The 13474-nt window shown below is 40.7% G+C and overlaps 1 protein-coding gene and 1 long non-coding RNA gene across 8 annotated transcripts in view; one reads left to right on the forward strand and one right to left on the reverse strand.

The window, feature by feature from the left end:
- The window catches only part of GADL1 (glutamate decarboxylase like 1), a 156836-nt gene that overhangs the window by 21290 nt on the left and 122072 nt on the right, over positions 1-13474 (forward strand). For 6 of the 7 annotated variants that reach the window (XM_014840954.3, XM_014840953.3, XM_070492602.1 and 3 more), the window contains 2 exons: positions 8685-8857; positions 13337-13463. In XM_014840954.3, coding sequence (XP_014696440.1) covers positions 8685-8857; positions 13337-13463 — 300 coding nt within the window. Of the gene's footprint in view, positions 1-7658; positions 7681-8684; positions 8858-13336; positions 13464-13474 lie in introns of those variants that run through there. The other variant, XM_070492603.1, reaches the window with a different exon arrangement.
- LOC139041347 (uncharacterized) overlaps positions 1-13474 on the reverse strand; it is a 41674-nt gene that overhangs the window by 18003 nt on the left and 10197 nt on the right. The window lies entirely within an intron of this gene.

Below are 13474 nucleotides of genomic sequence, written 5' to 3' on the forward strand. Positions count from 1 at the left end.
TCCTATCCATGAACAGCTGTCGGGCTCATGAGAAAGACATGTGATTCCTGGCTCCAAGTTTGCATAACACTATTGTAGGGGAGAGGTTTAAATACACACAAATCTAGCATCCTGTCATTTATCTAGTTCGTGTCCTCCCTCCCCCTGGCCTGGGTTATTGTTATCATAGCTCCCCACCTCCAATTCTTAACTTCTCATCTGAACTGTACACCAATAGCTGCTTCATCCCTCTAAAGCACTCTTCTTACCCCATCGGAAGTTCTCAATGACTTCCTGTTGCCTACCAAGTGACATCCAAATTCCTTAGTCTCTATTCAAGTTCCTGCAAGATCAATCTCCATGCCACCTTCTCAACAGTCACTTTTCCCATTTACAGACCTTGCCCTTTGGACAAACAGAAGTTCTCGAGGTTTCCTGGACACAGACAGACACATATATTTTTCTGCCTAGTTCATGATTCTTTTTTGTTATGAATGTCCTCTCCATGACCTTTGTTTCTCCCCCATCATAACCAATTCCTATTAATCAGTCAAAAGTCTCTATTTTCTACCCCCGCTCCACCACACACTTACCCAACTTGCCCTTTTCCATTGGTCCCCTGCATAGTCCCAGTATAGTATAGTCCTAGTACATTTCCCTGGTGGCTAAGACCCAAAACCCAAGAGCCGCCTTAGATTCTTTTGCATTCTTGACCCCCCTCATCCAACTGATCAGCAAGTCCTCTTGTCTTTACCACCAAAATCTCTCCCATATTGCAACACTTTGCTACACCTCCACTGCCACCTTCCAGATCAAAGCCACCATTATCTATTGTCTGGACTTCTAGTAGCCTCCTAAGCAATCTTCCTGTTTCCACACTGCTCACTGAGCGTCTATCCTCTACGTGGTATCAGAATAATCTTTGATAAATGTAAACCAGATCATGTTAAACCCTTAGGTGGCTTCCTTTGCTTTTAGAACAAAATATCTCACCTGATCTGCTTCCCGTCTTTCCAAAGAGCTCACTTTATTCCTTCCTTCCCCTTGTCCTCACACTTGGGCCACACTGATCTCTTTCTATTTCTTTAAGAGGCAAATTTATCAATTATTTGCATTTTCTGTTCCTTCTTCCTGGGCTTTTCTCTTTCCACATCTTTTTACATCTGGCTCCTTGTCCTTGATCATGTCTCAATTCAAATGTCTCTTCTCCCCCTGACCAGATCTAAAATACCTCCTTGTTCTTATTCTATCAAATCATTCAGGTAATTTCCTTTACAGCATTTATTAGAGTCTGCAACCATTTCAATTATTTACCTGTTTGCTCTTTTATTAACAATGGCTCCTGTCCACCCCAGGTAGGTGTAAATTTGTGTCTTCTTGTTCATTGTTCAGTCTCTTTTGCCTTACACAGCGTTCTGAAGATAGCAGGCACTAAATAAATATTTGTGGAATGGCTGACTGAAGGGCCATCCTAAATACTGCCTAATCCAGGAGGACTTTCTGCTTTTCCCCTTCAGAGGCTCTTCTCTGGAATTTCAGTGTGTGTTTTGTCTGACCTCAAGCATCACACTTTATACCTTCTGGGTGGGATTCCAGATGTTCACAAACATGTCTAATTTTCCTTATTGGATTTTGAGGTCACCATCTGTAGATCTGATTCATCTTTGAGTTCCCCGCAGTCCCTACCCCAATGTCTTGCACATAGTAGGTATTCAATAATATTTCATGAAGGTGTAAAAAAAATATCCACTCACTGTGGATTTCAACTGAGGGGAGTTTAATCCCAAAATGAGACTAAACAAGCAATTTAAATTTGTTCCTTTTTCCCTATGTTTTGCCTGTGGGTACTCATCTCCAGCTGACTGAAGTTGTGAGCATCCTTTGCCATTTACTCCTTTGACTTCCTATTTGTGGGTTGCACTGTGGAAATTGTTCAATCTCTAAGTGAGCGCTGTGATTCTGCCCACTCACAGACCAAGATTCAGAAATGAAATCCCTGCCTTTGTTGTCTTTACCCAAATCTGCAGAGCTTCTGTGATCACTGCCTTGTATTTCTTACTAGCTGCTTATTTCCTGTAGTTTTCTTCCTTGTACATTCTCCAAAGTTACCCTCTCATTGGCATGTTGGTTCTAAGACAACAAAAATGGCTTTAAACAGGTGTGACATTTGAAGGAGATGCAAACAATTTATGAGTCTGGCAGTATCTGGTACATCACCTAAATTAGGCATCCACTCTTATGAGCTTAGAATAGACACCTGAATTAGAAAACTCCAGAACAGAGGGATGTCTCTTCAACATATTTTTTCAGCTCTATTTTCCTTTGCCCTGGCTCCCTACATACTCTCTTTCTAGACTTTGAGCAACTGGATAACAGAGACCCTGTGTTTTTTGTTTCTATATTTCCAGGCACCACGCTGAGTACTTGGCATATAGTAGACCCTTATCAATTTATTAATTAATGCTATCCTCTTTGCCCAGGCTTTGCTTCTCATGCTTATCTTGGACTGGTCTACTGGGCTCTCCAGGTCCTGGCCCTCAGAGATCCCTTAGTCCCCAACATCTTCAGCACAAGTGTTTTGAAGAGTTCCACAGCCTCCCAACAAGATGCCTGGATTCATTTTTGATCTATTGTTCTGTCTTTCTATTCTTTGGAAGCAGGCATTATTTTCATATTGCTATTTGCTCTTAGCAATTAAAGAGTCTTGGATGATAAACTTGGCTCTTACAGGCAGACTCTCTGACAAAGACCTAAGGCTGTTAATTCTAACCTCTCCCTGAGCCAACAGTGTAATGTGGGTGCCAAAAGAGAGTTCCTATAGACTCAGTCACATTAAGAGTTACCACTTACTGTGTTCTTTCCTCTGTTCCTGGCACTTTGCTCAGCAGCTTGCATGCATTGCCACATTCAACCCTCCCAATGACTCAGTGCGGTAGGCATGGCTATTTTCCCCATTTGCCGGATAAGAAATCCAGATCACATGGAAGTTAAGTAACATGGATAACAAGGTCACAGCAGCACAGCTAGAATTTGGGCCAGGATTTGCCTGGTTTCAAAGCTTAAGCTTTGGAATCAACTAGGGTGCTAATGGAAGCCGTATTAATGGAATTATGGTGACTTCAGCATGGGAACTATGAATTCACTATATTTAAAACCTGGAGTTTTGTGCTATGCTTCATTTTCTAAGATAGAAATTCAGTGACCCAGACTAATGACCATGGGCTATCAGAAATCATTGAAGAAACTGGAACGGTTTTAACTGGCAAAAAAAAAAAAAGAAATTTAGATGAGAGTTGAGAGAAGTCTTCACATATTTGTACTGTAGTTTTGTGGAAGAGAAATTAGACTTGCTTTGTCTAACTATTTATTGTAAAAGCCTGTTGAAATGATACATGTACATATTTGGAGGTACTGTAAGGAGAAGATTTGTGACCATTCCAGCTGTCTTTACATGGCACTGATACTTTAAGAAGTGATAAAGTTTAAAAATTATTATTGTTATTTATTACTGCAGATATTCAAAGAGAAGACAAGTCTCCTAATTCAGAAACCTGATACCTCCCTAATACCTCAACTTCTCCTATAATTCTAAGCCTTAACCCCAGATGTCTATGTTGTTTATATTCAACATATGTTATTGTTGTCCTCATGGCACTTGACATCTATTTTCTTCTATTGTAGTTATTCAATTCCTTGAGGCTCTCAATTACTGGTGATAGGAACTGAGTCCAATTCATCTTGCCACCATTATTAACTCCCTAACATTGCCTTGCAAAGTGTAGACGCCCAGAAAGCAGAATCTTGTTGCTTCTTCATAGAACTTCATGTGTTATTTACCCCAGTTTCACTACTTACTAGTTCTGTGACCTTGGGCAAGCCAATTAAACCCTTAGTTTCCTCAACTATAAAACTGAGCAACCAAGTGGAGTTTTTGTGACAATTAAATTTGTTAAATCTGTAAACCTTTTAGAACAGAGCCTGGCCCATAGTAAGTACTATATACATGTCTTGTACTGTCGTAAATTTTCAGCATTCATCTCCCCAATGAGACTTTGAGATTCTCAAGGAGATGATCCAATTCATGTCTTTAGCTTCTAGCCTATTGTGTGGCACATGGTAGGAGATAGATTCATGTTTGTTGAAATGAACGCATAATTATTAAAGAATGAGAGAAAGGCCAGACACCTGAAGCTGTTAGGTTTTGGAAAGACCTTAGCGGCACCCAGAATAATGATTGCTAAACCCACCTGCATATTAGTATATTTCAGTACTATTAGTGTAAATTATAGTGCTTGCAAAAATTTGAGATTCTAGGCCCGAGTCTGGAACAAAATCTTTTGCATAACAACTCAGGAATCTGAATCTTAGTCTTCCCAGGAGTTTTCTGGCAGCTAGTTGAGCAATTTCCTCAGATTGTCTCCTATTTTATAGATGAGGAAACTGAGGCACAGATAGGTTGTATTATACCAGAATCCAGAGCTTAAGAGTGACCAGGTGAGACTAGAACTCAACTCTCTTGGATGTCTAGGCCACTGGGTTGTGGAGGGGATTTTTGGGTTGTATGAAAGGGATAGAGAATATGATTTCCGAGATAACTATACAGTTGGTCAGTTGGTCCTCAGAGAGTTGTCGATTGCCTGCTAAACTATTTTCTGGGATGTCCAGAAAAATGAAACATAGATCCTTTCCCTGTAGGAGTTTATAATCTGGTGCAAGAAATAAAACCTCTACACAGATAACCACAGTGCAAGGTGGAAAGTGACAAGGTGCAAGGTCTGGACAGCCGTTCCCCAGCACGGGCTAAACTGCTTACTGCCATCTTGTGTTCTAAACATTGTGGCAGGAAATTCTACTTTCCTCACAGGGACAATCCCCTGCCATTGTGGCCCCCTCTTCTCACCCTTCCACAGGGGACAACTCACCAGCCACTTGGTCTAGAGTTCATTACCCTAGTCATTTGATCACTCTGAGGAGACCTCCCCACCCCCCCCCCCCACCCCGCCGCTTTCTACTGCATAGCTGACTGTCACATGCAAATTTCACTTTGCTCTTAGGCATTTATGTGTCTAACAAACATTATTGATTGTCTACTACTAGTAGCTAACATTTATTGAGTTTGCTAATACTGATAAGATTTATTGAGTGCCCACTATGTACCAGGCACTGTTTTAAGTCTTTATCTGTATTAATTCATTTAATCCCATGTCAAAGGAAGAGGCCACCTCTCCATATCTGAAACAATATTTGAAGCTGAATTTATTGTTTATTAAGCAAAGGAGAGCTGTACCTCTCTTTGAACAAAACAAAAGTTGTGCTTATATAGAGTTTTGGAAGGTGTTGAGTTGAGGAGCTGGTGGAAATGCAGAAATCAGTGTTTAGTGGTTGACTGACTTTCATATTTGAAAGTGTGGTTCCTGGAGTGAGACTTGTTGATGGACTGACTCTCAGAAGTCAAATGATCACAAAAAAGGAGAAGAGAGAGCATAGAAAGAGAGTGGCTGCAGTAAAAAGAATGGAGAGAAGAGGCTGGCCCGGTGGGGTAGTGTTTAACTTCACATGCTCCACTCTGATGGCCTGGGGTTTGCAGGTTAGGATCCCAGGTGCAGACCTACACACCACTCATCAAGCCATGCTGTTGCAGCATCCCACATACAAAATAGAGGAAGATTGGCATGGATGTTAGCTCAGGGCCAATCTTCCTCACCAAAAAAAGAAAAAAAAAAGAATGGAGAGGAGAGGAAAGTGAGAGCTTCTCATCTACTGTTTCCTTTAAAAATCCAGAAGCAACAAACTCAGTTTTGCCTAGTTGACTCTGTTCTCCAGGTTGTTCTTTCAGTCCCTACTCTCTCTTCTCTAGCCCATGAATTGTGTTCTATATCTGCCCCATCTCTAACTACAGGTATTTCCTGCTAGGTTAGATCCAGTAACTTGCAATGGCATCTCAGAGGAGGGGGACATTATCACTGGCTGGTTGAAGGAATTAGAGAAATCTTCTTTTATTTCATAGCCAACAAAGATCTATTGAACTCCTATGCACTGCCAGGCATTTTCTGGATGCTGCAGAAACAAAAGTGAAACCAACAGACACAAGCTCATGCTCTCAGAGAGCTTTACATCTATTGGAGAGACAGATATTTAAACAAATAAATGAATACATACATATTGTATGTCACATAGTGGTCACTGCTCTTGAGTCAAATAAAGTAGAGAAAGTAGGGAGGGGAGAGAAGTGGTTGCGGTTTTAAATAGAGTCATCAAGGAAGGCCTCACTGCGAAGATGATATTTAAGGAAAGAGTGAAAGAATAGTGAAGAAGCCAAAGTGGGTGGAACTTGGTGAGCTTGGAGGGCAGTCATAAGAGATCAGGTTTGAGGTCCAAGAAATAATGAGGAAGGGGCTCGTTTAGGGCCTTAGGGATCATTATAAGGACTTTGACTTTTAGTGCAATGAGATGAAGAGTCATTAAATGGTTTGAGTAGAGGAGTCATCATGTGATCCAACTTATCTTTTCAAAGGAACATAGCAACTACTATGTTGAGAACAGTCCATATGGTGTGCAGGGCAAGGTTGGAAACCAGGGGGTTAGTTGGAAGGCTATCACATTAATCTAAGCATTTGCTGGTGGTTTGGACTAAGAATTTGCTGGTAATGGGGGAGCGGATGATGAAAAGCAGTCAGATTCTGCATACATTTTTCATGGAAGAGTCCTCCAATTGAAAGGCTTCATTAGTAACCACTATAAACTCCAGCAGTTAGATCGGAAGTCCTGAATATGCATTCCCAGAAGATCACAACTTGACCTAATGTACAATCTCCAGAGGGTCTTTTCCAATCTGGGCAAATTCAAGGGGAGGAAGAGGCACATTATCGCATCTGGCAATAGAAATAAAACACATTAGGAAAAGAGGCATAATCTATACCAAATTCTTTATAGTTTTTTAAAATGATATTTTCTCCTAGATAATTGTATGAATTATGAGAATTTCTTTAATTGATGGCTGTGAAGACAGAGAGGATTTTAATTTCAATTTCACTGCTATTCTGGTTGCAAGTGGGTGTTTGACATTTGTGTGTGTGTGTGTGTGTGCGTGTGTGTGTGTCTGTGTGTGAGAAAGAGAAGGAGGGAGAGAGAGAGAGAAAGAGACTTTGAGAGGGCTCCAGGGTGGCCGCTATTCCCTGGGCAATAAAAACCTGAAACCCTATTAATGAGGTTAAAAAAACTTAACTTTTTCTGTGTGCTTAATAATAGTATTGCCTACTGACATAACCAGGGTTCCCTGAATAATTGCCCTCTTTTCCGATTTATTTTTAGGACGTAAAAAATTTGGGGAGGAAGGTGCCTTTAGATATAAGAGCATTTCCGTCTAAAAGCTCAATTCCAGGGCTTCAACATTTGGCCCTAAACCATGTTAAATACATCCTTTCAAGTGAAAGTGAAGGATGGAACTAAAATTCATCGTTGGAGCTCGGGATGGTTTACCCTTCAGTATGAGGATAAAAGATTGGTCCTTTGCTGCAGATTCCATCTTTCCCATACTGGGGAATCTTCCTGTGACATATTTATCTGCCTCCGTGGACACGATTTGAGTTTGCCAGTAATAGAATTAAAGGATATATAAAACCACAAAATTTTTCCAAAACATTTAACTTTGAGAAGACGGACTCTAAGGCGTAGTAAATGTTAATACTATTAGAGCCCTCAGTAAGTATAAAAGTCTTTGAAATACATATAGACCATCAGCATATTTAAGGCAGACCTACAAAGTAGAAGTAACTCACTGTGCTGGGTGTGGTGCTGAAAAATACTTTTTAAAATTGTTTCTGTTAATTTCTACAACTCAATGAACATGAGGAAAGAGATACTGATAAGAAAAAGAGAGTACAGTCGAATCAAAGCTTATGGCAGATATTAGTTGAATATCTGAATTTAGTTGCCAGGATTATTTTTGTGGAGGGCTATTTTGGGTCAGCAGTAACCTTTATTCTCAGCTACAGATTTCCATGCTGACTTTTAGCCTTTCGTTGCTGACCGGCAGTTGTACAGTCCTGAAAATGTTCCATTCTATCCTTCTGCCTGTGCCTAAACTGCAAGTTTGAAAAGTTTAAAGGCATTATAAATGGGTGTGCACAAATTATCGTGATGCTCACGTGGTGTTTATCCTCCTTTCAGTAGGAAATTGCTGAGCACATTTAAGGAAGGGCTCCCAGCGACAAGGCAGTGTCTGTGATATCAAGGGTCATTTAAACATAGGCTTATAATGTAAAATTAAGAGAAGTGACATGTCGATGTTGTTTTTCTTCTTTAGAAATGACTTATTAAAAGGAAATATATGGCAATCCTTAACAAATTACAAGAGGGTGTGTGTGCATGAAATAGACATGGGTTTGTGTTTTCAAAGATCTTTTTGTTCATGTGTTTGAAAGGTGTCTGCAAGAGTGGGTGAAATGGGTTGAATTTACATTTCTTGAGTTCTTCCATACTCCCTGATGCTAAACAAGATGCCATAGGAATGGGGAATAGAACTTTCTTTCCTTAACTCTATCATGCCAGTGGGCACCATAAGAAAATGTCAACTTCAGTGCCTCAGATTTATTAAAAGATAGTATGCCACTTGAAGTTGGGACGGTGACCCATTTTCTCCTTGTGTTTTGTTGTGTGATCTAATTAGATTATCTTTCAAACACAATTTGTTTGTGTGCTTCCAGGAGATATTGATCAGCAAGAGATGGTTCCAAGTAAGAAGAGCGCTGTTCTCGTGGATGGGGTCATACTGAATGGTCCCACAACAGATGCAAAAGCGGGAGAAAAATTTGTTGAAGAGGCCTGTAGGCTAATAATGGAAGAGGTGGTTTTGAAGGCTACAGATGTCAATGAGAAGGTAAAAATAAAAGCCTATAAGAAATCCCAGGAATGGGAAAGATAGGTTTTTTCCAAATCTGGATGGCCAGATGTAGAGGAAACAGGAAACACATACTTTAATTTCCCCCATACATTTGTTTCAAGGGGATGCCCAGATACCAGGGTTTGTGACCCCCAATCCTCACCCAGTATCTGCTTTCCTGGAAGGATTGACTCCCTAACTTTGCCAGCCATCTTTTGTTAGGGGACTGGCTGAGACTCCAGAACTTAACCAGGCTGTGAAACTCAGGAATGAAGCTTTCTGCCCTCGATAATCATATAGATTATAAATAACCTGATGCTCTGATTTATACACTCTCCAAAACACTCTTTACTCCCCATTTTTTTGTGCATATTCTTTATGTTTCTAGTAAAAACTAAGCAGAAGGTATAAAAGAGTGCGAAAAGTTTTTACATTTATCTGACGGTCCTTACTAGGAGCCTGTCTGGGCTTCGGCTAGAAATCTTGGGTTGTTAAGTCTGACTTCTGACTGGTACCAATTTATTGGTTCTAGCTTTCAAATTCAGGCTCAAATTCAGATTCAAAATGATATTGGAGCTACTATTAATAACATCTACTTTTATGAGTACTTACAATGTGCCAGGTGATGTTCTAAGGACTACTTCACATGTAATTGTGTGTTTAATCCTTAAAAACCCCTAAGAGGCAGATGCTACTTACTAACTCCATTTTAGAGATGAGGGGAAAAAATGAGGCTCAAAGAGGTCAGGTACCTCTTTGCCCAGGATCACGTGCTAGTAAGGATCAGAGCTGACACTGAAATTCAGGCTGGCTTCAGAGTTTGTGCTTTGAACTACTCCTTTATATGTTTCTTAAAATCCCTAAATTACTCTTTATCATATCGATCACCTTTCATATTGGAATTGGATTATGAACAAATGGATATATAGGAGAGGTTTTTATTTCAATTCTACTTGTCAGAAATAAATGTCGTTAAAAACTTTTTGGAACGTGAAGTGGTATTTATTCTGAATTGTTGATCACATGCCTTTGGGAAAACTAATAGAAAAATAGGTTGAAATGACCCAGGAACTTAGAATAGTTATGTTCAAGGCAAAATCACTGATGGTATTCCCTTATAATATATTTATAATTACATATTTTCTGGTCTTACCTGTACTTGTGACATATTTTGGACTTATTTTACTTTAGAGCACACTGCTTCTCTGGTAAGAATTTTCTTAATTGGCCTTTATTCAATCATTAAATATTAACTGAGTGTTAGCTACGGGTAAGGCATTATATTCGTCCCTGGGGAATAGAAAGAAAAAATAAGATAAAGGTTCAGCTTTGATCTGAATTTATAATCAAATTGGAAGGATACGTTTTTATTGGAAAAGAGAACAGGGGATTCCAGTAAGAATATGATAAATGCCCTGTGACTGGGGCTGACTTTGGGAATTTCACAGAGGAGTGGACACTTTGAGCTTTGGTGTGGAATGTGACGGTTAAGTAACATTTTGATGGGCAGAGAGAAGTCGGCCCATGCATTTTTGAAGAAAGCAGGAAGGTAAATAATGGAAAGAGAGTTGCAAAAGGCCAAGATGTATTTACCATAGCAAAGGGAATTTTTGCCTAGAAAGAAGAGTTCATATAGGGAAGCAAGGGGAGAGAAGATGAGAAGGGGAAGCTCAAGATCTTAAGTTATCAATTAAGGAAGCACAAGTGGATTGCAATATAGTAGATGTGCAGGCTATCCATGTGAAGCTGGACTGAAAGCTACTTTGGAGTTGAGGGAGGGAGGTGAAATTTTTATGCCACTGAATTTGCCTACTTTGCCAGAGAACCAACAGGGCATCATTAAAAGGTGACCTGAGGATCCATCTCTACACTTAGTGAGATGATTACTTCTAGTGCCCTCTCTGGCAGATGTTCTTTCTCAGCCACTTTTTAAAAGAATTGAGTTATAATTTACATTCAGTAAAATTTACTCCTTTTGGTGTGCAGCTCTGTCAGTTTGAAAGGTCGTGTAACTATCACCACAATCAAGATATAGAATGGTGCCATCATCCCCCAAATTTCCCCATGTTGCTTTATTGTCAACACCTCCCCTCACCTCTAGCCACTGGCAGCCACTCATCTGTTTTCTGTCCCTGAAGTTTTTGCCTTTTCCAGAATGTCAGGTAGATGGGACCATACCACAAGTAGCCTTTTGAGTCTTGCATTTGAGATTCATCCATGTTGTTGCACATGTCTGTAGTCATTCCTTTTGATTGTCCCGGTCACTTTTGATTTACCTCTGCCTATGATAGTTCTAACATCAGAGTTTAATTTCATATCTCTTGGACATTGGTACTTCCCCCTGCTTCCCTCACCCTCCCACCTCCTAGTCATCTCATTTCCTGGCTATGCTTGTCTCTCTCTTTCCCTCCACAGCCAAACTTTTTTAAGATTGTCTACACTCCCTCCTTCTCTCTATTTCCTCACCTCCTACATCCCCACTTCATGGCAATCTGGCCTCCACTCCCACCTCTTTAAGTCAAACTGCTCTTGCCAAGAAAACCTCCTTGTTGATAAATCCCATGAGCACTTCTCAGTCTTTATCTGATTTGGCTTCTCAGCAGGACTTGACAATGATGACCATCTTCTCCTTCTTAAGACTTTCTCTTTTCTTTGTTTTAGTAGCATATACTCTCCCAGGATTTTCTCTGCTTCTCTAGCTTGTCCTCCACCTCACAAGTGAGCTCCTCTCCCTTTGCCCGTTCCTTAAGTGTTGGTGTTGCCCAGGTGAGATCGGCGCCTTTCCTCATAGCTGTAGGTTCTCTCTGAGCCGTGTCATCCATGTCATATGATCATAGTATATGCCTGGAACTCTGTTCTTGATCTTTTGCGAGAGCTTCAGACTAACTGCTACACCCTTTTAGATGTTCTGACAGGCCTTAAACTGAATATGTTCAAAACTTATCATCCCCATCTCACCCACAACCAGATTCTTCTTCTCGTCACCACCATCAACCCATGCATGCAAGCTAGAGACCTCAGGATTATCCTTGACTCATCCCTCTCCCTCATCCTTACTGTGTAACTTATTTCCAAGTTCTATTGATTCTGCAATTTAAATATCTCTAGAAATACTTCATTCCTATAGCATCTGCCCTCATCCAGACTACCACTTTCTCTTTCCGGGTTTATGAGAATAACCTCTCATTTCCAATTTTAGCTGGAATCTCCATATAGCAACTAAAGCTATTGTCCAAAAGACAAGTATGATCATATCATCCCCCTGTCCAAAACATTTCAATGTCTTCGTTAAAACCAAGTTTGTACCCTGCAACATGCCACGTAAAGTCTGTCATGATCTGAGTCTTGTGTATCTCTTCATTCACTCATTCATCGCATCTTTATTGAGAACCACTTATATGACAACCTCTGTGTTAGTTACCTTGGACCAGTGAGCAAACAGACGAACATCTATGCTCTCAAGGAGATTATGTAAGACCTCATAAATGAATTACATGGTATGGAAAAAGGAAGAGTAGAAAAAGTCAGGGGGAATTAATAGAGATGGGGCAAGGTGCACCTTGTGATTTCAAATAGGGACCCAGGATTGCTGTCATTAAGAAAGTGACATCTGGGCAGAGTTTTGAAAGAAGTGAGGGAGTTAGCTGTGAGGCTATTTGGGGGAGGAGCATTCCAGGAAGAGGGCGAATACCATGCAAAGACCCTAAGGTGGGAGCATGCCTGGTGCCTTTAAGGAATAGCCAGGAGGCCGGGGCAGCAGGCAGAGTCAGCCAGGAGGAAAGCTGTGCTAGGTGAGACAAGAGAGGAAACACTGCCAGAGGCAGCAGATTATACAGGATTGTTTCAGGTCATTGTAAGGACTTTGGCTTTTACTTTGAAGGAAATGAGGAGCCTTTGGAGGTATTTGAGCAGAGGAATGACCATGGCTTAGATTGAAGAGGATCATTTTGGATTCTGGCTGCTAGGTTGATAGTAGATTGTACAGGGCGAAAGTGCAAGCAGAGAGACTACTTAGGAAGTTATTTTGGTATTTCACCGTTACTTCTTGCCTCTCCCTTCCTCAAACTCCATGTTCTAGCCACACCAAACTTACTTCGTTCTTCAGATGTGCCACGAGCTCCCTTATATTTCAGCCTTTGTTACTTTTATTACTTCCACCTAGAATGCCTCTCACATTACCCCATCCTCTGATCTCTGCTTGACTCTCTCTACTCTTATCTCATGTAACAATTTAGATATCAGTTCCTCCAGGAAATCTTTGACCTTCCAAATCTAAGATGGAGCCTCTCATTTGTTCCAATGACATCTACATTACTGTCATGGCTCTTTTCACACTGAACTGTGGTTGTATGTTTAAACCTCTGTCTCTCTCACTTATCTGGAAGCTTTACAAGGGTGGGGTCCATGCTTCCAACCACCTCTCAACACTTGGCTCCAGTGGCTGCTCAATTAACTGTGCCATTGCCGAATCTCCAGGTTTGCGAATGGCGATCTCCTGAACAGCTGAAACAACTTCTAGATTTGGAGATGAGAGACACAGGAGAGCCACACCACAGGCTGCTGGAACTCTGCCAGGATGTCATTCGCTACAGCGTCAAAACTAGTAAGAACTTT

The sequence above is a fragment of the Equus asinus genome, chromosome 21, assembly GCF_041296235.1.
Source record: "Equus asinus isolate D_3611 breed Donkey chromosome 21, EquAss-T2T_v2, whole genome shotgun sequence".
NCBI classification, from domain to species: domain Eukaryota; kingdom Metazoa; phylum Chordata; class Mammalia; order Perissodactyla; family Equidae; genus Equus; species Equus asinus.